This window comes from Neocloeon triangulifer, unplaced genomic scaffold (assembly GCF_031216515.1).
Source record: "Neocloeon triangulifer isolate White Clay Creek 2 clone unplaced genomic scaffold, ASM3121651v1 ptg000014l, whole genome shotgun sequence".
NCBI classification, from domain to species: Eukaryota; Metazoa; Arthropoda; class Insecta; order Ephemeroptera; family Baetidae; genus Neocloeon; species Neocloeon triangulifer.
This window is the reverse complement of record NW_026775556.1, coordinates 17,705,593-17,732,653: the sequence shown is the minus strand read 5'-3', so window position 1 is coordinate 17,732,653 and position 27,061 is coordinate 17,705,593. Positions and strand designations below refer to the sequence as shown.

Below are 27,061 nucleotides of genomic sequence, written 5' to 3'. Positions count from 1 at the left end.
TAATTTTTAGGAATTTGTATTGAATTATAATTGAACAAAGGTTTGCTTACATTGGCTTTCAATTAAACACTTTAGTAACTTTTTTATATGGAAAGAAGATAAAACTTCTTTTGCTTCGGAACAATCTTTGAACTTGGAATACTTCCTTATTGCGAAAAGCAGATTATTATTATATTGTATTTCAATCTGGTAACGTGCACTTGGAAGAAATATCCAATCAAGTCATAGAAAACCTCTGCAGCGACTGGATTAAATTTTCGCAGAGATGACTTTTTATTTTTATATACGCCTTCGCTCTTTTCCCCCTTTGAAGCGGCCTCGCTCATTCTCCTCGTCTTTCAACATCACCATTTTCGCAGTTGCATAACAAAGCAATCTTTGCTCGAGGCAAAGCTTGTCTCCAATCTTGGCACTCCGTAATAAAATGAACACTAGTGGATTTTCTTTCTTCCTCCGATGGTGAAGAGCAAAAAGTGCCACAACGTACTGACGAGCGTCTCGGGCGCTCTGATTATTAAAAGTCATCACCCTGCCTTCCTCCTCACTCTGAATTGAAATGTTATCTGAAAAAAAATTATTATTCATTTTTTTTTGTATTAATTTCAAAAAATTAAACATAGAAATTTGTTTTATTTTATTGTAGGCAATATAAAGAGTTTTAATAAAAATTGAGCTACGCATTTTTTCAAATGATTTTTGTTACGAAAGCTCATTTAAAATCTCTGTTCATAATCATTGCAGTAAAAGAGAAGATGTCTTGATCATAAAATTCCAAATATTTATATATTATTTATTCCTAATATTATTTTTGAATATTGCTAAAAATAAAATGAAACTTATAAATTATTTGCTTGAAACCGGCTTTTCTTTAGAAATAATAAACATAAACTACCAAAAGTTATCTTTTAATGAGCCTATGCAGCATTTTTGAAAAAAAATTATTCTTTCAAAAAACTAACTGAACTGAAAGACCGAGTTTGGTGGAAATATTTACACTGAAAACAAAAAATTTTGAATGAAATTTCCCCGTTTTATTTATGATGGCGGCGCCGTCGAACGAGATGGATGATGAATGCTGCAGCGTGGAGATGAAAATATGGCGCTATTGATCAAATTTGCGGTGATGTATGCGAGTGATAGATTGAAAATTCCGCCTAGGTGCGCGGCAACCGCCGCCGGGTCGAAAGACCAACCTGCCTATCGTGTGAGTATGTTAGGGTGCGGCGGCGTAAAAGTGCATGTGCGGCGGCGGCGGCCGCCGACGAGGGAGATCGCGCGCAACATCTGGCTTTGATTGCACGTGATCGCCGGCCAGAAAAGCTTTATCAAGTTAGACTGGGATCGATGCGCGAAATTTATGCTGAGCTGAATATGAGAGAGAATTTGGCGCCGAGTGCTGCGGACAGGTGCAGCGATTTTTAATTGGACCGCGCGCCACACTGAACACATGACCGACTGGCAAATGGGATTTTTCGCCACCCGCCTGCGGACAGATAATTTGCACACTAAAAAACTGGTGGATTTCAAATTTTTTGACTCTTCATTTCGGAATTTGAGGGAAAAAAATTTAATTTTGACAGAGAATCAAGAGATGAGAGAGGACATTTTGATGGTAGAACCGCAGGAAACGGAGTTCATGTCAATTTTTCACTCATTATTCAGAATGGGAAGTGGAAATTTAACAGTGTATATAAAGACATATAGTATTAATTTCATCTCAGGTTTCTTTAAATTTATAAAAAATGTTTTTACATATTTATGGAAAGAAATTTTCTTCTCTTCAATGAGTTTAATCACTCCTGTTAATGGGAATGTAAGTTGGTGTGCAATTATTAATGCTTCTTCTTTTTAATTCAAAAATAATAAAATTTAAATAAATTGATGGTAAGAAATTTGTACCTATAATATATTGACAAAGATTATATTCTAAGATATATATTTTTTAATTTTAATTCAAAACATAAAATATTAGAAACCTTATAAATATATTAATCAAAAATTTTATTTGTAAATTTTGTTCTAAAAGTTTTTAACTTAACCTTTTATTACTTTATTATTATTTCAAGACTTCTTACATTACACAAAAGGCTTATAAGCCATTACCTCGTGAGTTAAATGACCTTGAATCTGATGACCTACGACATTATTATCACTTTTCACGAGTCATTAACCGCACCAGATTACATCAGACCGTATTTTTACTGAAATGAAATTCTTCTCTCCTGAAACAGATTAATAGCTCCGAGAGCAAAATTTTCCAGAAAACGCAAGAAGCTCAAGCTTTTCTCAATCCAAGTCTTGAGTCTTGAGACGCGACCCTCTACACCTCTCGCTTCACCCTCGCCCCGACACACATTCATCCGTGTGGTTCATCACAATTAATTTTTCCCGGCGCTACTTCCTTTAAAGGGGGCTGCACATTACGAGAGCGCACCATTTATAACAATTTAGCCAGCAGCCGGCGCATCTCCTTGGCAAGTTCGGGGCGAGCAGGGGAGCGAAAAAGTCATTTTGCCACTTTAATCCTCGAGCTGCGAGTCCATTTTCATAATTCATCTATGAGCAGGTTAAGCCGCTTTGGATGTTTTAAGCCAGTTTGGTTAATTATTTCTAATTTACGAGAGAGCGGATGTTTTGCTCTCGAAAAAGAAAAGCAACTTTTCGGATTGCAGAAAATGCGACGAGATTCTGCTCAAATTAGATTATTCCGCATGGCAAAGTTCACTTTGCAAAACTCTTGAATTTTAATCTAACCGCGGGAAACTGCATTGCTAAATCCAATCAAAGGCTTTGGTGCGAAAAAAGACGGAGAGAAACTAGGTCGGAAAGAAAAGCAAAGAGAGTGGCCGTTCAATTTATAAAATAATTTTCCTTTAGCTATCTCTGCGAATATCAAAGAGACAAATTTCACGTTTCGATTGCGATTTCACGGCCTGTTTTTCTTTCTCTCCATAATGTAACCCTTGCTCTGTCTGGAGAAGATATGTGATTTTTGGCTGGCTGCTTCCGATTCCCATTCCGCTCGGCAAACAAAACCCTTTGTCCACGCCGAAAGACTGTGTCAATATTCATTGGGCCATAACCGCTCTCAGATGATTCTTGTTTGCCGAAACATACGGCTTTGTTTTGCCAAGTTGGAAAATCACCGCATAGACGAACAGCGAAGTGGGTATTGAGAGAAAGCCAGAAGCGCGTGCGGGGATAATTTTTGTGCTCTGCTGAGCGGACCGATCGCTATCGGTTCAAGAGCTTTGATTGTCGCCGACGAGGCCAACAAGAGAAGAAGTAAGTTCACTGGTGATTGAAACAAAAGCTCCAAAGCTAAAAAGACCAATGCTACATTTAACTTTCTATCTCGAGCGAGTGATGTTGAAAAGAGAAAAAGATCAAAAGTTTATTTGAGAACCATTTTTATTTTAAAAATTACATTCGGATACAAATATTTTCATAATAAATCATTCGATCTGTAAAAATGTTTACAGACTTTATTTTTCTTTAACCCTAACAGTTGTTTTAAACTTTCGTGAACTTTTCATTATCATATTGATAAAATAAGTTAATATTTTATTTTAAATTTTTTTATGGATTAGCCAAAAATAGTGGAAATTTATTCATTATTCCAAACGAATCTTTTGTTATTATTGTATTTGAAACTTTAATATATTTACTCCGTCCAACAATAACTATATCAGGTATGGGCCACAACTTTTATTAGTATTGCACCTTCCAACTTTCATAGCTTAAGGAGATGCTCTCTGATAAAGTCAAATCAGTTATGGAAATAAAACTGTTCTGCCCGTGCTTGAAAATAGGATAAACAAGTAACCATTTTCCCCTTGCCAAAATTTTCATTGCCTTTTTATTACAGATTACTTTGTTATTTGGAGCAAAATGATTGAATGATTATTACAAATAAACACGATTTATTGGCATAGTTTAATTAGTATTTTACAACAATGGGAGCAAAATAGTCGATTGTCTTCCAATAATCACAGAATAATTTGCTGTAAAAACAGTTCTAGCTTTGGCTTGATATTTAACTTTTTGATCGCCCTGCTTATGATTTTTAACCTTAAATCAGCTATTTTCTGCTTATTTTTAATTTTTTTTTTAAATAATGTCCGGACTCAATTTTAATAAAATTTAGACGATTTTTTTATTTCTATACTTTCCTTATTCAAGCTCTCTTCTTGAAATTAAAAATTCTTACTTAGAAGCACTCGTAATAATATTCTCTGACGTTGCGATCAAAATAACATTTCGCCGGGATGAGCACCCGGAGCAGACAGGCAATAGAGCGGATTTATTCGCCACTCGAGACGTCGCGCTCTTTCTGAAGTCGGCGAAGCACTTTGATTGGCCGTACTCGTTTATAGGCACGTGTCGCAACTTTGGAAAAGTATCAGACGTTCCGGCGGTTTATTCTCTCTCTCCGCCGAGTTTCTCCCGAGAATTATCCTCGAAGATCAAGTCATCTTTTTATCCCCTCTCGGGGTGGAGGAAAACTTGCGGTATTTCTGCCGCTGCACTCTCTGCCCGATCAGCACCGCAGAAGAGCAAGAAAGATAAAAAACGATGCCAGAGATTCCTCAACTTCTTGGGCTGAGACAGTTATTACTCGGAGCAACAAAATCCAAGCGAGGGAGAAATTTATTTACTGCACGGAATTGCGTCTGCCTTTGTTATTATTATTATTAAAAGTTTATTTGTAGTTTTACGAGAGACGGCGGCCGGGTTTGGTGGAAAATTTTCAAAGCGAAAGATAAACAAGGCGAAAGTCTTTGAGTTCACAAAGCTCGAAATGCGTTCTTATCTCGCAATAATTTCGAGCCATAAATTTGCCACTTGCGGAAAATGGAAGTTTGCTTTCGCTACAAAAGCTCGGGAGCTGAAAAGCCATTGCTTCGAGGATTTACTACAATGAAAAGACGAGCGAGAGCAACTTTGCCATTATGCGCCGCCGCCGCCTCCGCCGCCACGCCAGTAAAACTTTCTTTCAAGGCTCGTGTGTGCGCCGTTCACTCTCTCACTGTGTTTTTGCGCAATTACTTTTCATTGCCTTGCGTTCGTGTTGCACTAACGTCCCATACACACACACACACACACACACACACACACACACACACACACACACACACACACACACACACACACACACACACACACACACACACACACACACACACACACACACACACACACACACACACACACACACACACACACACACACACACACACACACACACACACACACACACACACACACACACACACACACACACACACACACACACACACACACACACACACACACACACACACACACACACACACACACACACACACACACACACACACACACACACACACACACACACACACACACACACACACACACACACACACACACACACACACACACACACACACACACACACACACACACACACACACACACACACACACACACACACACACACACACACACACACACACACACACACACACACACACACACACACACACACACACACACACACACACACACACACACACACACACACACACACACACACACACACACACACACACACACACACACACACACACACACACACACACACACACACACACACACACACACACACACACACACACACACACACACACACACACACACACACACACACACACACACACACACACACACACACACACACACACACACACACACACACACACACACACACACACACACACACACACACACACACACACACACACACACACACACACACACACACACACACACACACACACACACACACACACACACACACACACACACACACACACACACACACACACACACACACACACACACACACACACACACACACACACACACACACACACACACACACACACACACACACACACACACACACACACACACACACACACACACACACACACACACACACACACACACACACACACACACACACACACACACACACACACACACACACACACACACACACACACACACACACACACACACACACACACACACACACACACACACACACACACACACACACACACACACACACACACACACACACACACACACACACACACACACACACACACACACACACACACACACACACATCCACCGACCGGACGCTTTCTTTTATTAACCTGTGCACTTTTACGGCGGCGCTTTCGCTCCGTTGAGCCCTGATTGAGCGCCGTTTGAATTAATTCTGCAGTTGGAAGGACACATTGCAGCTGGTAAATGGGTCAATCAACCTCAGGGGATGCAAATCGAAAAGTATTCCGCACTTAATAGCCCATAAAACACAGTGCATTATTTCTGCAAGCGCCGTTCGGGTGCATTTGGTTTTATTGGCATTTATTTGCTGATTCGTGGAGTTAATTTAAGTGCTATTTGTTTATGCTAATTTAAACTCTTTACAATACTTTGAATAATTAAAATAAAACCTTTTAGCTCTGCCGTAAAATCACAATTCATTTAATACATATTACGCATATTAATTTATTATATTTAGCTTAAAATAAACTTAATAACTTAATATATATTTATGATTTACTAATGCACATTTTAATTTATTGTATAAATTTTATTTTTATATTATTTGCCAAATATTAAATACTGAAAAACCCCTGTTACTTGAGAGAATTCTGAATTAACTATTTTACTTTTTACTAAAAGATTTGAGTAGCTTTTAGAAAATAAATACTTGTAATCACTTCTAAAACCTCATTGAATTGTAACTTTTAATTCGTTTATCTGTTGGCAAGATCGTCAGTTTCATCATAATTTATAATATATAATGAAAAATTACAGTGCAAAAATAAAGCAAGCAAAAATTTCAATTATACCTACAAACAATGAATAGATTTTATATTCAAGAATTCATCACAGGTCAAAGGTTGGTTCATATTTTTTGAATTGAAAAAAAGGCATAATCCTGGGGCTAAGATCGTCAGGTTAAGACTTCAATTGATCTCATTACTTAGGAAGTTAGAAACATGCGTTTTTCTATTCTGACAATAATGATTACAATAATGGTTTTGAAAGATTAAATAAACAAATTCAAGAATTTTGTTTTTGTGAAACAAAAACAGTTTTTTGCCCTAAAATTTTAATTTTATGGAAAACTGTAATGAGATTAAGGACTCCTTATTGACATAGTCAAATCAAGTCTTTACAACAATGGTTTGTTAAATTTCCAATAATTGCCAAAAACGGCTTCTATTGTTGTAAAGACTTGATTTGACTTTGTCAATAAGGAGTCCTTAATTTATATACAGACTTGTTGTAAAAAATGTCAATATAATTTCACGGCTCATCAAAATATGAATGTAAACAATGTATTTGTAACAATGTGGACAATTAAACAACAATAATGAATTATGGCGCGTGCAACCGGCAGTAGAAACATGTATCTGCAGGATTTTGTTTTAGTTTCATAGACAATGACTTGAACATGGGGTTGCATTATTTGATCTAAATATTGAAAAATAAATAAAATACTAGAGAACAAATCATCCTGGATGCCAGTAGCTAAAAATATTTATACCATTTAGTGGCAAGGCTTTGTTCTGGCATTTTGTTTTCTTCAAATTGTTAAATTACAGAAAAAGGAATTGCTTTCATTATAAAATTTTTAAATTAGGTGGAATTTTTTATCTCTCTTTGGGAATTAAATTCAGACATTTCTAGACTTTTGTAAAAAAATTAGTTTCGCATGCCCTGTGCAATAATTCTGCACCAGACATTTACGCGGCAAATCAATTTTTTTGCAAAACACTTTATTAAAAGCAAACAGCATTCGCGAACAATTTCGCGGCCGGTTTTCCACGCATAACGCGCAAATAAACGAAAAACGATTCGTCGACGTTTCGCTCCGTGCTGGAGTGGACAGAAATAAAAAGCCTTTGCGTTTTTGCGTGGACATTTGGAAAGAGCTTGGAAGTGACGAGCCCCGAGGCCGCACACCGTATCAGATGAGCCTTTGCAAAATTAATCTCCGAATGAAGCGCGCTTTCACTTTTTGCCCTTTCAACTTTCAAAGGATCGCCGCCGATTTTGACTTTTTGCCCTCGCGCTTATCTCGCTTGAACGGCTGCTTTCTGCTTCGGAGATGTACCCAATAAAGTAGTACAAGCTCTCTAAAAACAATGGCCACGCGAGCCGTTTTGAATAATATGCGCCCCCGTAAAGATAAACTCGATGCGTCTTTTTGCCCTGATTCGTTGTCGGGGATCTTTTTATTCATGATGCAGTGAGCGAGACACACGTGCATTATGCTGCTGTGAGAGTTAAGGGGCGTTTTATGCGATCCGAGAGCTCGAGGCCTGCGATTGATATAAAACTTTTAAAATGTTGCACGATGCATTTTATGTCGTCGTAAAATAATAAAAGCGCACTTTTATGGAGAGACGGCGCATCTCAGTCAGCACTACACACGTCAGCGGACGCGCTCTCGGCTTTGTCGCAGGCCTGGAATTACTGCGAGGGGAAAATAAACTCGTAATAAAGGCAGGATTTACTTAATTCATTTCTATTAAAAGCTTGAAAATAATTTCCGCGGAAAATTATAATTTACATTTTATTTATATTTATTAAAAATAAGCTATTAGTCATTGCCTTTGTAATTCCAATTTAGCTCTATTTAAAAGCAGACACATCTGCAGCTTTTTCAAATACACGCTTACTCCGTTTACAAAATGACATAGAAGGCATGAAAAAATATTCGATTGACAAATTGGTTATTGCTTAAAATGTTTCAGCAGATATTTTGTTAATTTTATAAGTTGTCTTTGATTTACTATTGTGATTATAACAAATCAAATAAAAAAGTATTTCTCAATAGTTAATAATTAAATAAAAAAAATTATTTTTCAATAGTTTTTAATTTCAATTCTTTTTCAGCCTTACAGAACTTTTCTCGATGGGTTTTGAGTAATTTATTCCATCCAAAAGGAAAATAAAAAAAACATCTTTCTGTTTTCTTTGAAACAAATAGCGACTGAAAAAATCTGTTGAGGAAAAGCCCACGTTCAAAACAAAAATAAAAATAATAAAAAGAAACTCTCGATCGGGAAATTCTTCCTAACCAAGAACAATTATTTTTATATTTCATAGCATGTAATAATTATTTTTATTTTTCTATAGCGGATTCTCTTATTTCTTAACTTTATACCTGCAGGTGGGCACTTATAATTGGAATTAAAATTTGTAACGCTTGAAAAAAAAAAGCAATTTTTGTTAGTTTTCTCAATAGTTAATAATTAAATAAAAAAAATTATTTTTCAATAGTTTTTAATTTCAATGCAAATAGCGTTTTCCACTCTGATTTATCAATAAAATTCGATAAATGTCATTTGCAACTAATAAGTTTCACAAATATAATTAATTAATGTATTAGAATAGAATGGACAATAAAATAACTAATTTATTGTGAATTTTCTCTCTCTTTATTTCACATATTGACACAAAAAGCTGGCCTGGTGTTTGTTGGTGTTTCAGCATTAAAATTCCGCTGACTCATTATGAAAGTGTAAGCATTGCCATTTTCTGCAAACGTTGAAACGCCTTCTAGGGAAAACGGCACATTTGAGGTGCACCATCGCGTTACGGTGCTGTTAAACTTGCTGGCAGCCACCCACATGGCCACACTATCAAATGATGCGTCTGATTGAAAATAAGAACAATCAAATGAAGTTGGCAGGAAACGTTTAGGACAAACCAAGACCGCGGCTGAGACACGCGAGTTCATCCTGGCTATCGATTGAGGCCAATTTCATGCCATATTCGCAGCATGTGATGAATGCTTGATCCCACGTTATCTAAGTGAAATTTTTGGTATTTAAATAATTTTTTTATAATATATCAAGCGATTAAATACACTTGTCTTGTAATAAAGGTACTTCTTTCCACAAGCCGATCTAATTAAACCATCGCCAGCGCTTAGTGAGCAATTTGCTATTTTATTTGAAATTAAAGTTTAATTTTTAAGTGAAAACTGGAAGACTTACATGCACAATTATCAACCTCTAGCTTCAATGCAGACTGAATAGATGGAAAAATTTCATAAATTTTGCATGTAATTTTACACTCTTTTAATATATTTTACATTCAATTTGCAAGCAGAAGGATCGTAGCAAAATGCGTCTGGTTGTGCCATCGGTGGTTTTTCCTAAATAATTTTTTTAATGTTGTTTCACTAGTTTTGTAGAAATTCAAACCAGAAGGATGGTCTTTTCCATTCCCGCGATGATGCCACGGACGATTTGAGGTGCTTTGTCGTTGGTACACTTGATCATCATGGCAGCCAGATCGCACTCACTCATACCCACTATTATTTTCAGTAAATATTCTTTTAAAAAAAGATAAATAAAAATTGTTTTACTTAGGGAATTTTTGCAAGCGTCAACTATTGCAAAGTTATTGGTGTACTCGGTCACATTGCCCGCCATCATATTTTCCATGACTGGCACAGCATCATTATAGACAAATTTCCCATTAACCATCTTTTGTCAATAAAAAAGGATTATTAGTAATTTAAATCTCGAGTTGATCTAACTTAGAAATAAAATACGAACCACTCCAGCGTTCTCACCAACGCACTTAAGGAAGCACTTAAAAAGAAAAAAAATTTAATAAATTTTTTGATTTAGACAGTGACAATTTATTTTAAAACCCTTATTCTGACGTCAAAATTTGGTTTGGTGAACAAAGTATTCTGTTCCTCTACGTAAATCATTTATATTGATTAAAAAACAGAGAGGAAGAAAATTGAAAACCTTGAGTAACGTTGTAGGCAGCGGCACACTCTAATCTTACACCGTCGCCGCCTGATTTGGCCTTCCTTGTGTCTCGTCCCTGAAATTATTTTTACCGAGTGCTTATTTTATAAAATAATAAATAATATGTTTCACCTCGCATATGTATCTGTACTGGCTATTTTCATTCGCGTCGTAAAATAGCAAGTGACTCGAGTTAACAGTAATCGCAATCGCATTATCATTCCCGTTAGCGTTGTCCGGCTGTCCCTGAGCCCAAACGGCGTCTTTTCGCAAAGTTCGCTGGGTCGTGCAAAAACCAAATTTGCCCTCGCAGCCCTGGTCAGAACCAGAAGTCCAAAAGAAGTCAGACTTGGACGACGCATTCACTAAAAATGAGATTTTTTCACTATCATGAATTAAGGTGAATTGATAAATATTTTGAAAAGGAATAAATTATCGTTAATTTAAATAATAATTTAATTAAATAATTGCACCCTTCATAGCCTCCATCAGGGACTTATACTTGTAGTCATATTCAAGACTTAACAGAGACATTCCAATATCGCAGCACGCTTTCATGGCCCCCGAAAACTGAAAATTTTAATTTTTCTCTAGAAATTTGTAACTTTGGACTCTTTACCGTATTAGTAACGTTTGACAGGCTGAACATGTATGTTCTTCCGTTATGATTGAACCAAGTTCCATACGTCATTGGTGCTAAGGAAAACAATTAATGTTATTATTAAATAATAAAATAATATAAAAAAATTACTTTTTAAAATGTCTGTTGAGCTGAACAAAGATGGCTACAAAAATTAAATGATTTTTTGATTTTTTTTTTTGTTTTTTAGTGGAATACATTCTTGACACATGGCACGTTCGAACAAACAGGAGACGCGCAGGTTGATGGAACGGGAGTGGTTGGGCCCTAAATTTAACATTTAAATTTCATTTATAAATTGCAAGAATTTAATTACCTGACAACCGAATATGAACATGTCGGTGCATGTTCTGTCTGAAAGTTTAATGGGATTGTTTTCTCGCAGAAAACTCATGTGGACGCAGTTCTCGCTGTTGTTTGCATTATCAGGCTGTCCGGCGGCCCATGGAATTTGCATGCCGAAGGAGACGTTTGTCGGTTTTTTGCACCATGAAAAAGTATTCTGACTTGATCTAATGCCGGAAGTCCAGAAATTTGAAGCATATTTCCAATTGTAGCCTTTTTTAAAAGTTCTAGCTATGAATTTCCCTAATCATTTTTTAATATAGACCCATTTTTGAAAAGCATTCCAGCTTGGTCGCATCTTCAACCGTCAAGGGCTCCATACCGATCTCATTACACTTTATCATGTTTTCTCGCCAGGTAACCTTTGATTAATTTTATTATTTCACCGATTGGCAGTCAGTGTATTGGAGAATTACGTATGTTTTTCCGAAGACAAACTGATAGCCACATGATTCCACCCAAGAACCATACTTTTCTGGATCTACACACGTTTAATTTTTTTGTATACTATTTAATATTTTCCACGCAATTTTCAAAAATTCGTCATCTCTTGTTACATTTTATATTGTGACAAACCTTTCAAACTGTTATCGGATGTAAACTGTGTCACCTAATTTTTGTATTTTTATAAATCAATTATGTTGTTAAGAAATAAATTTTTACATCCTTGTCAAACGTTTCGCATTTTCCCAGTATGAGTTCCTAATTTTGTTTTCAGTAAATTATTATCATTGATTTTTTTTATGGTTTACTTCAACAGATGGTGGTTGGGTTGTAGTGGTAGTCGCTAATGTTGTAGTCGTCGTAGTTGGTGTCGTAGTTGTTGAGGTACTCAAGGTAGAAGACGTTGCCGAAATTGCATTTGAGGTAGAATCAAGGGTGGAGCTGTTTGTAAATGTGGTCGTGTTTGAAGTACTCGAGTCCATTTTTTGGCCGGTCGTGCTGGGTTCCTGTGTTGCGGTGGCGGCCGAGCTGCTCACCGAAACTTCCGGTCCACTAGCAGTTGATATTCCCCAAATTTATATACTTAATTCGCACCGCCAAATTTTTCAAAAATATCTCACCTTGGGGTTGTGCCCAAATTTTGATTGATTGCGTCAGTTGGTGGATCTCCTTCAGGAGGAGTTTCATCAGCAGGTGGTGGTGTTTCGCCACCCCCGGACGCGTCAGCATTTGCCGTATTAGCTGGTCCTGAATTGGTGGTAACAGTGTTTGCTACGGCCGCATTACCCACACCATCCTGATTTAATTGTCAATTAAAATCTTAACTATTACTGTTCGTTTTTTATTTTATAAAAATTAAGCCAATAATTTCTTTTTTAATACACTTCTTTTTCTATTTCATCACTTTTTGTCAAATTCATCTAGTTTTCAGGTGAAATAAAGATTACTTAATTTTGTAAGATTGTGAAGAATTTGTCTTAAAAGAGATTTTTAAGTCCGCTTACTGTAACACAATAATTTACAAATAAACTTTGGTTTTTTTTTTAATTAGCATCATTACTTATATTTTATTTTATTTAATAGACTTTGAAAGGTAACATAATTTAATATCAAACCATGAAAATAATAAAAGTAATGATGAAAAAATGAAATTCGATTTGCAGGGAAAAGTGAAAATAACAAATTAGATTCAATTAATTTCCTTCATTTTCGTTAAGTAACGCAGTTGAGAAGACCAGTTTGATTTTATTATCACAAACAAATAAAAATAAGCATCAGGAAACTCACTTTCTTTGTTGTGATGGCTGTGGCATTATTTCGTCCTTTTACCGCCGTGTTATTGTCCTCCTGTTTTGAGCAAGACTTGGTGCCGCAACATTTAAGAATTATTGACCGAGCTTTAGCTCTGCGTCGATAAACTGCAGCTTCGGCGTCTTCTACGTCCAAAGCCTTCAAATCACAAACAGTAAAAATTTGTCTCAATTAGAACGAGCGTAAATACCAGTGAAATTAAAATGATCGGCACAATGAAAGCGAGCAGCCGCATATTTCTAGCAGGCTGCTTGCTTTCAACTGCTCGGCAATGATGTGCGTTTTATTTGTGGTATTTCCCATATCTCATTAATATAGACTTTGACATTTATTGTGGAAAATTGATTAAGGAATAATTTCATCTCTAGGGTTGGGAAAACTAGGTGATCACGAAAATTGCCTGTGGTAGAAAAGAGCAAAAATAAATTATGCAACTCAAATGCAGAATATTCTATTTTAATTGACTGTGTAGATATATAATAATAATATTATATTTCTCTAAAGGAATTATTAATATTATATATCAATTAATTTTTGACCAATTTTTAAAGAAATTCCATATCAATCGGTCTCCTCGTTTTCATTACAAACTCATAATTCAACGAAGGAGCAAAAACACGTCAATATTTTTCAATGGAGAAATAAATGAATAATGACTGGGCTTCAATTTTGTAAGAGGAAGTTTCCTATTCTATTTCAGCTTTACAGAACTTTTCCTCGATAGGTTTTGAGTAATTTATTCCATCCTAAAGGAAAATAAACAAAATATCTTTCTGTTTTCTTTGAAATAAATAAGCGATGAAAAAATCTGTTGAGGAAAAGCCCAGGCCACGTTCAAAACAAAAATAAAAAATCTTGATTGGGAATTTCTTCCTAACCAAGAGACCAATAATTTTTTTAAATTTTATATATCATAACATGTAATAATTATTTATTTTTCTAATTTTTCTGAAGCGGATTCTCATATTTCTTGTCTTTTATCAGGGCACTTAGAATTGGAAATTACAATAAATAGCACTTGAGAAAGAAAATTTTGTTCCTATGAAACTTCTTAAATTTTTCTGAATGAAAAAAAATTCAGCCGTCTTTTCGTCTCTAGATTTTTTACTGAAGACGTCTCTTGGAGTAGCTCTTTTGCGCTTTTTCGGGGACGCATCCGCCTCAGTGGCCACGGCGAGCGGTTTCGCCATCAGCACTTTGCTTCTCACATTCTTTATTTCGGGCGGCTATTGTGCATGATGGATGGCGCCGTGCATCGCCACAACACACTGCAAAAAGGAAGTTTAGGGGACTCGGCCGCCGCGCGTTGATGACGAGAAAAACTTTTCGCCCATGAATAAATATACATAGAGAGGCCACCGCACTATTCAGATGCCAGCCAAGCAAGCAAGAGATCACGCCAAAAAGGGCTGCTCCGGGGGCCGTAAATATAAATCCCATTTTTTTCCCACCCTCAGTCGCAGAGCAGCGAATCGACGGCTTTTCTCTACTGTATATTGATTGCTGGTCGCGGTATATAAATCAGTGCCGGAACAAAACGACCAATTATTATTAATGGCCGCCGGGAGTTGGCCGAGCTGGGGTCAAATTCATCATCAACCAAACAGGGCTGCTGCTGCTGCTTTTTAAAGGGTTAATTTGGGCGCATTCTGCTCTCGGCCTGCTTTCAATATTTTAAAACAAAAGTGAGAGAGAGCGAGCCTCGTTTATTATACGCAATTCACCGACGTGCTGCCCGGAAAATCCATCCATTATGCGGCAGATTTATGATCGCAATGAATTATATAAAAATTGGCACATTCCTAATCGTGCAGAAAATCGATTATTAGCATCTGCGGTGACTCGAGGAAGACAAATTATTGGTCCAATAATAAACAAAATAAATGAAGTAATTTTTAAAGGCAAAAATTTCCTATAAATTTACAGCTTATTAAATAAAAAAAAAATTAAGAAGTGGAGAGAATAACTGCACAAATTTAACGTGATTCTCAGTTCAACATCTTCAAGAAAATTCAATCAGGACAATCGCATGCATCTTCACTTTGAGACTCACAATCAGAAGGCCTGGGGCAGCCTGGGAATGGCATTAACGTTACCGTTTTTCCCATTCAGAATGGGATGTGATGACGCACTAATTTTTATTTATACATTATTAATCTTTCAAGAATTGAATAATAAACACTATAAAATTAATAAATAAACTATAAAAATTATAATGTATACGCATTAAAAAGACCAGGTATATTTATTTTTAAAGACAAATCTATTATGAAAAATGCCACTAATTAGTATTAAAAAACTTTGCTTTAATATCAACTTTTTTTAGCTATTGCTTTACCTTTTATGCTTCTTGTGTTGGCAATAATTGCAGTCTGCAGTACTTATTTATTTGTGAAATGTAATAACAATTAGCAAAACGCCAATCTTAATAAAATAACGACGAAATTAAAATCTCGATATAAAACACGTTAATAGAACAAGAATTAGGTTGGATATTAATTTTGAAGCCTTATTATTTATAAATAAATATTTTTCAAGCCATACAAAATTAAGTTTTTTATCATCACATTCATATTTTTTAATAAACGAACTTTATTGCCATGTCATTTTCTTCATACCACCGCTGAGGTAACATTTTCCACCACCAATATATTTCTTGAGCATTTCTCTCCAGGAGACGACAACACACAAAATCCTCTGCAATTTCAACTTTCATCAATCCGCCTCTCTGTATAAAGTCCATATATGTGCATCAATTTAATACTGTTCTCTCTGCGACAAGGCCGCAGATATGGCGAAGAACGTCAAGGGTTGCGAAATGGGGCTGCCTGTCGTTGGCCAGGTACAAGGAAAGCGAAAGTTAGTACCTCGGAGATCCCTCATCTTCGGCTCATCTCCCGAGGTCATAAAACTCTCGGCGCGCGCGGAAACATAATGACACACAACGAATATAGCCAGCGACAAATGAAACTCGCAACACACAGACGTCGTAATAATCGTAATAACAACAACGGCACACCAGCAACAACAACATGAGACCCTCCAGAGAGTACCAAGAGAGATTTCGAGAAATGGATCAGAGGCTTTCATACGTTGGAGGAAGGCTTTCCTAGTAATTGAATTGTGAATATCAATGAAGTGGGCGTGCAAATGGACCAAGCAAATAATAATAATAACGAGGAAAGTTCTGGAACCCAAATTACACATAATCATTAAATATTTATTAATATTACTCTCTTGCTGAGAAACAGTAAATGGAATTAATTATTATTGGATAGACAAATTCAACCTAAATGTCAAAAGGAGTTTAAAAATTATATTTTTCTCATTTTAAATTTTTTTCTATGGGAGATAAAAAATTAATAACATTTTGACTTTCAACTCAATTTTCATAAATTATTAACTATTATTATTTTTAATTAAGATACAGACAATATGGCCCCTATAATTAAGGATCGATCGCTATGGTGAAATTTAGAATTGCATATTATTTTACTTTATTATTTATTTGGAATCTGTGTTTGAAAAATAATGCCTGCAACTAGAGGCGTCTTCAAGTGAAAAATCCTTTTTTTACAGAAATTTTTCCATTCTGTTTTAGAACTTAATTTTGTTTTCTTTTTTCGGCATCAACAATAAAAATCATAACTAGTAACGGATAATAAAATTGAAAATGATGGAAGCACATGTTTACAGTAAATAAAAAATTTTAACCAAGACAAAGTCTGGTTTTGCTCATACTTCACAAATTTAATCTCTCTTTGAGACAAGGCTACTTCTTCAGTCAAGAAAAAATTGTCTTACAATTTTTATTATACTTTTTTATAAGGTTGATTTTCATTTGCTTCTTTCAAGCAATCACTCAATTTATCTCAATCCAATAAAATTAAATGAAATATGATTCCTCTCATCTTAAGTCGTCGTCAGAGTCGAGCAAAAATAAACTTTTAAATTAATATTCACTTGCGAGCTAGTTTCGCAAATAAAGCAAACTATGTTTGTGAGAGTGATGCATTTCAATCAAATTAGCCCAAGTAGATAGATAGACATTCGTCTCTCGTCGTCGTTTCGGAGCAAAAGTTCAAGAGATAAGCTTTTCTCTTATATCAAAGGGAGGAGAGTAAGCATTCGGTCGACAAGAAAGTCTATAATTAATTTATATGTTGGCAGTCGGTCTCGACTCTTGAGTACCAAAGAGCTGCAATAAATAAACAGAGAGAGCAAACTCAGTTTTCATTTGACCCAATTTCTTCACTTGTTGAATGGCTGAGAGCAAAAAATTTGAACAAATAAATTTTTTCAAATAAATATTCTAATCATTTTACTTAATTAATTTGACATTGGAGATTGGAGAACAAATTTGTTCAGATTGGAGCGGAAAAGTGAATCCGGATGTGATTGGATCGCGCTCTAGGGTAATAAATTATGTAGCTCGTTGTCGGCTCGAAACCACCACCGCCGCTTTGAGTTTGCGGTCTCGCGTGTGTGTATGTTGTATACTTTCGCAGCAAAGCACACAATAAACAGCTCGGCAAAAATCACTCCAGGGGTTCAAAAGCCAACTTTCTTGGCAAAAACCTTCGCCACGGGGCGCAATCCAACTAAATTAATTAGGAGCGAGACTTGGATTGGATATCTTAATTGGACGAAAACAAATTTAATCAAGTGGCACTTTTGTTTGGGTTGCGACAGAAAACGGAGCTTTCATTAATTCACGATTTTCCTCTGTTTGTTTAAGTATTGTTTTTCTTAAGAAAACATTATGTGTGTTATTGTAATATTTTTTCGCAAAATTCACAGATTCAAATGTGGAAGAACAATATTTTAATTTTAAACGTGATTTTACATTCACGTAACTTAAGGCCTAGTCTCTGATCAAATTTTTTGTTTGCGTGAATTTAAGTCACGCGAACTTTTTCAGCAGTTGCATGAGCAATCCACGATCAGATAGACTTTAAATTGTTATATGTATTAAAAATCATGCATCAAAACGCAATACAAAAAACATCTGCTGTCACAGAAATAGCATTAGCCTTTGACTAACATCAATAGATAATGTTGATCAAGACAAATATATAATATAAAATAAAATTTTTATTCATTAAACTTTTGCATAAAATTAAAAAAAGTAACAATGTAAAAATTATAAAGTAAATAATTATAATTGTTAGTAAAAATATAATATTATAATTAAAATAAATAAATTGCAACACATTTTTAAATATTTTAACTTTATGAATAATAATCAATTTTGTGTTTATTATTTGCGTGTAAACGTTTGTACCAGTTTTACTAATGTTGAATGTATTCAAAAAGTACATTTTGAAAATAAAACAATTTACTTGTCTAATCAACACTAAAGTGTACAAAAATCAACAAAATATTTAGTTGCATGGCGCATGGCTTAACTCTCTGTGGCAGAGCCGACGTTTACCTTCCATCAATTTGCATTGTCGGTGCGAAACGCTGGCAGGAAGACGCATGTCGTTTCCATTAATAACGGCGCATTATCATCTGGTGATGGGCAATGGAGCTCGGGTGGAACAACATTCGGGAGCTGAGCCTTCGCTTTACTCGCGCAGTTTGACAGAGAGGTGAATTGGATCGCTCTCTCTGAAATGAAATGCACTCTCGCACAGTCAGCGGCAGGGCTGCGCGTTTATTCAGAGTGAATAAAGCCCGACGCCATGCGAATAGAAACCATACCGAATAATGTAGACCTGCGGGCGTGATTAATATGTATGTAGGTGTGTGTTATTTGTCTAATTGTGCCATTCACCCACGGCAACGCGCAATATTATTATCAGCAAAATTAAATGAAGAAAACTAATGATAAGTTGATATTCAAATAGAGTAATTGAAATACGTAATGTATACGCTTTGAATTTTTGAATAATATATCATTTCTAGATTGGCTAAGAAACGATTGTATTTATTTTATACATATAACAAATAAAACAATAAAACAAAAGTTTATTGTTCAAGCAATAAAATTTTTTTCCTCCATGCATAAATGCAGCTTAAACTGGAACGGTTCATTAAAAAAGCAAGGTTTGGACTACGGCGCACGTGACCAATTAAATGGAGTTGATAAATCTGTCGTTATCGCCCCTCACTTGGACGGCCATTGCAAGAAGCAATGAAATTTTACGACAGGCCGTGCGAAAAGACGATTCAATTAAAATGTTTTGAGGTCAATCTGCAGCAAAAGCGGGGGTGGCGATTCCGAGAGTCGAGGAATAGTTGAGCCGCTTTTCTCTAATGGGCGTCGACAATCAAGTTTAATGAAAGGTTTCGTCGGCCGACTGCAGGTACTAGGCAATTTCGATAATGGCTCCGGACGCCTAAAAGAAAAACGATTGGCGGAAGACTCACGCGCGAGTGGCTCGGAAAAAGGAGCAGAGACCCACCCATGTCCTTTTCTACTCAGCTGACCCCCCAAAATTGACGAAACACCAAAGGGCGAAAACTTTCAAGGGTAAATGGGGTGCATCGACCGCGGTTTTAGGGACCGGAGAATTTCCCTAAAATGGCTTGTTTCGAAATTGGTTCACTTCACACCGCGAAACACTTGTGAGTTGTGCTTAATCGAGCGGAAATTTTGACAGTTATTTAAATTGGGTGATTTTAAGGAAAAAGAGAAAAGTTTATTGAAACGTTTCTCCTTTGTAAGTTTTAATTTAAGCCGTGGAGAACAATAACAATAAAAGCTCTGCTCTTGGCGTTATTTTGCGCCTATACAATTATTTCTTTTCAAGACAAAATACTTCTCCTTTTGCTTCTTTCTTTCCAGACTCTCGGCGAATCTTTAATTACTCTCTCTGGTGAAACCGCATGTCGGAAAGAACAAGTCGAAAATCTGCGCCTCGCGAGTCGCAATAAAATTTTAAGCGCGTGAAATTAAGCCCGGCGTTGTTGTCGACTGTATAAATCTAGCACCTCGCCTCGCAGCCCTTTCTTGATTTCGCTCGGCAAAAAAATATACCTCCAGCGGAGACGACGTGGCGGCAGCGGTGGCGGAGCAACCACACCTAAGTTAATTATACACACACAGGCAGACGTTGGATTTATTTCTGCAGCACAAAAAGTAGGGAAGGGTGAGAGAAGAGGAAAAAGAAAAGGCGCACGGCCGCTTCCTAAATTTCCCGTCACGCACTTCCAGGAGCGATCCAGCCCTGCCTTTCCTCTTTTCCTTCCTGCGTCAAATCAAATTTCATTATGCAAGTGGAAAGTGGATCATATTAATAATTAATGATATCCCCTTCTGAATGGAATTTTATACTTAAAAATAATAAAATAACTGAACTTTTAGTAGAATATTTATTGTGGTACCTTAAGTTTTATATATTATGTTTAGTTAAAAAACTTTATTACTAAAAAACTTTAATCCAGGGAATCTGAGCATGAGCTGCTCATGAGCAAGATTGAGCAAAATTTTGCTCATGAGCAGCCTTGAGCAAGGGTTTGTTGAGCATGCTCATGAGCAGATGCGATTGAGCACCCTCGGAGGTGAGCATGCTCATGAGCAGACAAAGTTGAGCACCCCAAAAGTGAGCATGCTCATGAGCAGACGAAGTTGAGCACCCTCTGAGGTGAGCATGCTCATGAGCAAACGTAGTTGAGCACCCCGGAGTTGAGCATGCTCATGAGCAGACGAAGTTGAGCACCCCAAAAGTGAGCATGCTCATGAGCAGAACTATTTGCTCAATAATATCCCCTCATCTGCTCCTATGTATTTTTCTCCCTGCAATAAATAGGAATTAGGAAATCATAAATACATAGAGAGACCAAGAAAATCCAGCGTAAGGTGCTCATGTATCGTCTCCAATACATTATCCCCGTACCCTTCAAAAACTTCAGTGGCCTTTAGCCGCTCGCCGACTGCCGCCGCCACCCTCTCGCTGCTTCCCCTCTATTCCTCTACTACATAGTTCCGCTCTGCCTCCTTTATTATCATGTGCTCCTGGCATTCATTCCTTTTTCAAAGACCCAAATAATCCAAGTATTTAGAGCGCAATTAAAAATTAATTACGTTGCGACTAAAAATAAAAATTAAACTTTCCCCACTTTACTTATAAATACATTTGACTATTTAAAATCTCAATTTTCTCTTTTTAATTTTGGATTTAAATATAACCTTCAGTATTATAATTAGAGTCTAATGAGAACCAACACATATTAATATTTTATTATTTTTATGTTTTAATTTTATGATATTTTTGGCCACTTTTAATTTATTATGCAATTGGATTATAAGGAGAGTAATACAGAAATTGTCTCCTCATATAAACTTGAGCATGAGCAAGATTGAGCAAAATTTGCTCATGAGCAGCCTTGAGCAAAGGTCCGTTGAGCAGAGCATTGAGCACATGCAAGTGAGCACCCTGAAAGTGAGCATGCTCATGAGCAAATGCGATTGAGCACCCTCTGAGGTGAGCATGCTCATGAGCAGACGAGGTTGAGCACCCAAAAATTGAGCATGCTCATGAGCAGACGTAGTTGAGCACCCAAATAGTGAGCATGCTCATGAGCAGACAAAGTTGAGCACCCAAAAAGTGAGCATGCTCATGAGCAAAACTGGTTGAGCAGATGAAAATGCTCGTGCTCAGAAACCCTGCTTTAATCAAATTAAATATTTTCTAATAAAGAGTTTTAAAATAAATAAATAAATATTAGCTTATTACTTTTAATTATTTAATATTCTAGTATTTTTTAATTTTAACATTTTTGTGTTTAGCAAATTTTTAAACAAGCAATTTGAAGCAGATTATAAAATGAATAGAATTCATTAGCTTATTTTTGTTATAAATTTTAACCAGTTATTATAAATAAGGCTAATAAGGTTATAAAATGATCATAATATGATTATCATAGACTCATCTGCGTAAATTATATTAAATATTAACAAGTATAAATTAAATTAAACATTATTCCAAAAAATTTTATTATGAAGCTAATAAATTAAAATTTTCCACTCATCATTGAATCATGTTAATAAAATATAACAATTGAAAAAAATCACAAAATTAATTGTATAATATAATAGTATTGGAAGTAATGAGGGCCATCCGAAAGCCTAGCCTAGGCTAAATTAACTTGGCGCTGGCTAATGCAACCCACCATTCAATTTGATTGGTGCTGGGTTAATTTAGTCCAGAGACTAGGTAAAAATTACCTGGTCCAAGTTAATCACTTCGATCGCCCTATTCATTATCTTTTAATTTATTAAAATATCGGACGAGTAAGGAATAAACAGAAAACTTGTTTTATTTTAAAATTTTTTCAAAAGTCAATAATATTAAGGAACCACTAAAACAAAAGCTAATCGAGACCTTCCTAAGAATAATTTGCATCGTTAGGGGTTGGTCTCCCGTCAGCTGCTTGTTACGTGGCGTGCAAAATTTATTTCTTTGGGCATGTTGGTATGTGTTTGGAACGCCCGCACAAATTCGCACGCCCGACGAAAAGCAGACGTTGATAGTACTCGCATGTGGGTGCTATGCTATGTGCGTCTATGTATGTGCCAGGGTGTTAAATTAGCTCCGGCGGGGGGTGATTTAGGGCGCTGCGTCTGCCAACATTATCACGCACACAAACTGCGTGTGGTGTTTGCCAGCGAGAGCAGCACACGCGGCGCGCATTAGCGCGAAAAACAATAGCAGTGTGTGTGTATGTTTGCCCGACACATGCCGAGCCACACACTCTTGATATCGGGCGTAAATTTGCGAAATCGTGAATTAGCACAAACTATTTGTGTAACCCAGACAAACTCTGCCCTTCTCTAATGTAACACCAGCAGATGGAGTGGGGATGCTGCCATTGTAAATTTAAATTTGTCTTATATCTGATCGAGATATGATGAGCATAATTATAGCAAATGTCGCAAAATTTATTGTAAGAAGTCGACTTTGACATACCACATGAAAATGAAGCATAATATTTCATTTTAGTTTTTTGTTTTTCATCTGAGTAAATTGTAATCAAATTGTTGATTAGTGTGTTTGACAGAAATAAACTTCATATTAATAAATGACATAATTTTAATAATTTTTAAAAGTTTTGCTGAATAAATTTAATTTAAGTAAATACTATAATATTATTTGGTCCAAAAATTCAATACAATCTGTGCTTCGTTAAATTTGAAATTAAATCCGCAAGTGTTGATTGTTAAAATAAATCTTGGAAGTCAATAAAAAAATCAAACATGAACATATGATTGATAAATTATTTCCTTGAGAAATTAAGTTTAATGAAATAATTTGAATCAAAAAGATAAAAAAAAATCCAACTCGACCAGCCATATGACCTTCCTTTTTTGTCGTCGTAGACTTGGGTGACAAAACTGCTCCTGCCTTTTGTGCTGCTTCGTTGAGGGCAAAAAGACGGCGGTGCAAGAAAAAGACACAAAATCCCAAGGCGGCGAGTCGTTTTGTCGTCGCGAGATTTTTCATATAGTTTAGCTACAGCAGTGGTCACCAGAGGAATGGCGTCTTCACACTTTTCGCCGCTGACGAGACAAGGCGGAATATTTTAGGCAAAAAATATCAAATATAGAGGCCACGAACTCTAAATTCTCTCTTTCGCATCCATCTCTCTTTATGCTCTCTTTTTCTGGTATATTCAATAATACAAATCGAAAATCAATAGAAAATTCCCTTTTTATACTTGCACGCGCAGGCAGCAGTCATTTCGGCCACTCGGAGCCTCTTTTGTTTGTGTTTTACATTCGCAGACGGCAGAGCCAAAGATTTTCCTTTTTTCGCCTTTTTGCTCTCTCTATTACATTATGCGAAAGAGGCGGATGTATTTCTCTCATATCGAATCTGTAATGTCTTCTTTTGCGCTCATCCTCCTATATGCTTTTTATTATTGCAAATGGCGTTTCTTCTCTCGTGTGTATAACTTTTGCACTCGGATCGTTGCCGATTTTCCAGCAAAATGGAAACACATGCACGACTCAATGAAGCGGAGTGTTTCTCAGAAAAGCAATCTGGCCTGTCAGCACTATCGGAATACGCATTGAGCCTTGCAGTGATGTTGCTGCCAGGTTTTGAAGACGGCCGGAAATATTATAATCTTGAAAAATATACAAAAATAAAATGCAATATAGCCCAAAAGTTGGGTTAGCAAATAGATATACTGATATTAGGTTAAAAACTTTCAAAAAGTCTGGGTAGTGGTAGTGGGTGGAAGGAAAGATATTTGCAACATTGAAATTCAAAACTTTGGGTTTTCTAAAATCTCCTCTCCTTACAAATGAGGTAAGAATTTTTTTTAATCCGACAAGGCTCACTAAATTTGTATTAAAATAGTTATAATAAAAGGTTCTTGATTATAAATTATTAACAAAAGGTCAAATTTAATTTTATTTACTCCTTTATTCATTTTTCAATTTGACGTATACAACTGCATTTCATTGAATAAATAATTTAAATACTGAAAAAAACATGAGCACTTACATTAAATGATCTTTACTAATGTGACGCTTCAGGAAATTTTTCCATTTAAAAACTTTTGAGCACATTTCACACCGGAACTTTGACATTTTGCAGCCTTTTTGGTGGGCGAGTAAAGCACCCCTGCAGCTGAATCTGGCTCCGCACTTGAAACAGGAGACCTTGGTAATGTGGTAATTGAAAACGCCAGCTTTGATTTTAGTCCTGCAAGTGTAGCACTCGCGTAACTTGTGAGCCAGGTAAAGATGGAGATTTAAACTCGCCTGGAATTTATATATGGCTGGACATTTTGAACACCTGATGGGTTTTTTCTCACTTTTGTAGTGTTTGGAAAATTTGTGTTTCAACAAGTACTCTTTGTCCCTAGCTTTGTAACTGCAAAAATGACAAGTGAATTTGTTCTTTTCCTTGTGCTCCTTCTCAAAATGCAAGTCCAGATCAGCTCGAGTTTTAAAATATACTCCGCATCTCTTAATTTTACACTGATTTACTTTGGTAGGGTGGTTGTGCCGAGCATGGTCGTACAACTGTTTTCTGGGCAGGGCAGTTTCAGGGCAGTCATAGAGAATTTTCTCTTGTGGGGCCATATGGAATTTTTCAACATGCAATTTTCGGTCTTCCTCAGTCTTGAAAAAGGTGACGCACAGTTTGTGAAAGTCACACTTTAAAGCTACATGCTTGTGCATTCGATTAACATGCAAGACTAAATTATTTGAGTTGACATAGTGTTTCAAACAATAGATGCACTTTGCTGTTTTCTTTGACTTCTTTCCTTGGCCACTCTGTATTGAGTTGCACTGAACTCTTTTCAGCTTTTCCAAAGACACCCAGCACTGCTTCAATTTTGCATCTGTAACAAATAAAATTAATAATATGTATTATAACAAATCAAATTTAAACGACAAAAGCATTATTTTTAGTTTGAAAGTTGATGAAGTTATATTATTAAGTACAAAAAGTTATAACTTTACTACTAATAATTTTCAAACCACAGGTCCTTGGAGGTTTGTCTGATTTTTCAGCATAGTAAATTTTAACCTCAAAATAAGTTAATTCTCGTTTTTATCTCAGAAAATTTGTTTTAAAACGGCTATTATATTTTAGACAATATAGAAAAGGCTCTGAAGTTAAAAAAAAAATACTTTTGGCTGGAAAAAGTGAACCCTCATGATTGCACATTTTAAGATCGCGAATTCAAATTTATCCATAGAAAAATAGACTTTCGTGTTGAGAAATTTACAAAATTGAATCAGTTAATATTATGTAATACTAAAATACATAAAAATTTGGACACATAAAAAACAATTAACAATATTAATAATTATTGTACCTGTATAGTTTTCGTAAATCATCATTGGAACTTTCTGCAGAACTTCATCTTTGGGCCACCAACAAATTGTGTTATCACAGATGCCATTATCCAATAAAAACCTAGAGCGAAAAAATATTTAATTCCACTTCGAGGACAAAATTTAAAGATATTTACTTGGCATCCCATGTGCAAAAGTAGCAAATCATGTCGTCATCCCTCACATTTTCCGACAAAGACGTCCCCAAGAAGATCAAGCACCATTCGTGCAGTTTTTGCAAGTCCAGTTCGGCCGCCAGGTAGCCGCCGTCGGCCACTGGCCGCTCGCAAAGTCGACACAATTCAGGAAACATCTCTATGGGGGGTCACATCATCTGTTTCTACCGCCGAACGCGATTCACGCGATTGTTGTTGTTTACAAAAGCATGGTGGCCGGGGAGGGGAGGAGCTAATAATTTTTACGGGGAAAGGGCGCGAGACAGCCACGTGGCCACGCACTTGTAAAATTTTAACACACAACCATATGATACATACTGACAGTATATTAAAAGAAAAAAAAGCAATTAGCAATTGATATTAAATTTTACAATTTTATTCTGATACGAATACTAAAACTGTGTTAAAAATTTAATTTAATTCACTTTTCTTTCGGTCAAGTACCAAATTAAATTAATTAAATTTCCAAAGTGGATCAAGTGACGATTTCAAT

General features: G+C 36.1%; 2 protein-coding genes across 2 annotated transcripts; both read right to left on the bottom strand.

The window, feature by feature from the left end:
* Window positions 1-9,506: 9,506 nt before the first annotated feature.
* On the bottom strand, window positions 9,507-13,857 carry LOC132200456 (uncharacterized). The gene is made up of 24 exons (XM_059625926.1): window positions 13,778-13,857; window positions 13,564-13,725; window positions 12,897-13,072; window positions 12,585-12,828; window positions 12,496-12,534; window positions 12,409-12,442; window positions 12,249-12,313; window positions 12,098-12,194; window positions 11,804-12,045; window positions 11,686-11,754; window positions 11,599-11,632; window positions 11,467-11,543; window positions 11,321-11,417; window positions 10,980-11,212; window positions 10,845-10,923; window positions 10,742-10,791; window positions 10,644-10,679; window positions 10,451-10,571; window positions 10,287-10,396; window positions 10,175-10,237; window positions 10,077-10,110; window positions 9,947-10,023; window positions 9,788-9,887; window positions 9,507-9,732 (listed from the first exon to the last, which is right to left on the bottom strand). Exons 1-24 carry the CDS (start codon window positions 13,820-13,822, stop codon window positions 9,521-9,523), a joined length of 2,496 nt encoding a protein of 831 aa, XP_059481909.1. The 5' UTR covers window positions 13,823-13,857; the 3' UTR covers window positions 9,507-9,520.
* An 11,088-nt stretch (window positions 13,858-24,945) lies between these two features.
* Window positions 24,946-26,757, bottom strand: LOC132200404 (zinc finger protein 260-like). The gene is made up of 3 exons (XM_059625843.1): window positions 26,530-26,757; window positions 26,374-26,474; window positions 24,946-25,893 (listed from the first exon to the last, which is right to left on the bottom strand). The coding sequence occupies exons 1-3, from the start codon at window positions 26,703-26,705 to the stop codon at window positions 25,043-25,045; spliced, it is 1,128 nt and encodes a 375-aa protein (XP_059481826.1). The 5' UTR covers window positions 26,706-26,757; the 3' UTR covers window positions 24,946-25,042.
* Between the last annotated feature and the right edge of the window lie 304 nt (window positions 26,758-27,061).

Bases quoted from the DNA above. Each gene is read 5' to 3' on its own strand.
- LOC132200456 (XM_059625926.1), bottom strand. From the start codon at position 13,822: ATGCGGCTGCTCGCTTTCATTGTGCCGATCATTTTAATTTCACTG. The intron at 12,443-12,495 runs GTAAAAATTTAT...TACAAAAATTAG, and splicing joins GCGAAACGTTTGACAAGGAT to GTGACACAGTTTACATCCGA. The intron at 10,680-10,741 runs GTTTTAAAATAA...TTTCTTTTTAAG, and splicing joins ATTTTGACGTCAGAATAAGG to TGCTTCCTTAAGTGCGTTGG.
- LOC132200404 (XM_059625843.1), bottom strand. From the start codon at position 26,705: ATGTTTCCTGAATTGTGTCGACTTTGCGAGCGGCCAGTGGCCGACGGC. The intron at 26,475-26,529 runs GTAAATATCTTT...TTTTCGCTCTAG, and splicing joins TTTTGCACATGGGATGCCAA to GTTTTTATTGGATAATGGCA. The intron at 25,894-26,373 runs GTACAATAATTA...TATTTGTTACAG, and splicing joins GATTTACGAAAACTATACAG to ATGCAAAATTGAAGCAGTGC.